Source organism: Limulus polyphemus, unplaced genomic scaffold (assembly GCF_000517525.1).
Source record: "Limulus polyphemus unplaced genomic scaffold, Limulus_polyphemus-2.1.2 Scaffold15047, whole genome shotgun sequence".
NCBI lineage: Eukaryota > Metazoa > Arthropoda > Merostomata > Xiphosura > Limulidae > Limulus > Limulus polyphemus.
This window is the reverse complement of record NW_013680657.1, coordinates 4,286-5,642: the sequence shown is the minus strand read 5'-3', so window position 1 is coordinate 5,642 and position 1,357 is coordinate 4,286. Positions and strand designations below refer to the sequence as shown.

Genomic DNA, 1,357 nt, shown 5'->3' with positions numbered 1-1,357 from the left:
GACTTGTTGATACATACCATTCAGTCGTGACTATATCAGCTGTGATTGTCACGACTTGTTGATACATACCATTCGATCATGACTATATCAGCTGTGATTGTCACACGACTTGTTGATACATACCATTCGATCTTGACTATATCAGCTGTGATTGTCACTTGTTGATACATACCATTCGATCGTGACTATATCAGCTGTGATTGTCACGACTTGTTGACACATACCATTCGATCTTGACTATATCAGCTGTGATTGTCACGACTTGTTGATACATACCATTCGATCGTGACTATATCAGCTGTGATTGTCACGACTTGTTGATATATACAATTTCATCGTGACTATATCAGTTGTGATTGTCACACGACTTGCTCAACCTTCTGTATATTGAAATGTGCAGCTAAGCTGACATATTGAAATAATGTAATTGTAGTGTATTAAAAATATTTGATATGGATATAGTGACCACTCTGTTGTTGATGATGATATACTCCCTGCTAGATATTTTTCTATTGTTATTCTTGACTGACAAAACTAGAAGACTAGAAAAATGTTTTGTTTTACTTAGTAATTAATGGTAACTTGTGTTCCCTATTAAAAACTTGGTGTTTAGACCTGTAAATGTTTAATACTTGTACCAAATCTGAACTATTTTAAAACAACAAGAAATACATTATTTATTTTCAGGCACATTGTCCTACTATATTAGGAGTGAAAAAGAAAATGTTTTTTGGCACAATAAAAGATAAATTCTTTATTAGGCCTATCGGCTGACTATTGCGGTTGGTAAAAACTAGTTGGTTGAAATATAAAGATCTTTATCTTTCACTGTACCAAAACAGTTTTTGTTTTCTACTCTTCAATGATAACTGTAATTATTTTACTCTGTTCAATTCCTTTATATACAACATTAGATGATACTGACTGATTTTTCTGTTACTTAAATTCCTCATTATAAAATATTAGATGACATTCCATTAGTGACTTCTGAAGAGAGTTAATACTTGTTTGTGAAACATTTTATTCCAGTCTGGATTAACTGAAGCCAGTAGAAACAGCACTCTTTCTCTTCAAGCTGCCGAGATGGCGCTCTTGTCGTTTGTCCGACAGCACACACCTCCAGGAAAGTGTCCTCTTGCAGGAAATTCTGTTCACGAAGACAAGAAGTTCCTTGACAAATACATGCCAGAACTAATGAGACACCTGCACTATCGTATTGTAGATGTTAGTACCATCAAAGAACTGTGCAGGTGATAACTTTTTTGTAATATGTAATTCCTATAGAATGTTTACTACTTTAAAATCAATAATTACTTTATTGGTTTAGATAATCAAGTTTATGTAAAACACTAGAGCA

General features: G+C 33.5%; 1 protein-coding gene across 1 annotated transcript in view; it reads left to right on the top strand.

The window, feature by feature from the left end:
- Positions 1 to 1,012: 1,012 nt before the first annotated feature.
- Positions 1,013 to 1,357, top strand: part of LOC106477418 (oligoribonuclease, mitochondrial-like) — a 1,953-nt gene continuing 1,608 nt past the window's right edge. The window contains exon 1 of the mRNA XM_013937988.2: positions 1,013 to 1,250. Coding sequence (XP_013793442.2) covers positions 1,084 to 1,250 — 167 coding nt within the window. The 5' untranslated portion in view covers positions 1,013 to 1,083. The remainder of the gene's footprint in view (positions 1,251 to 1,357) is intronic.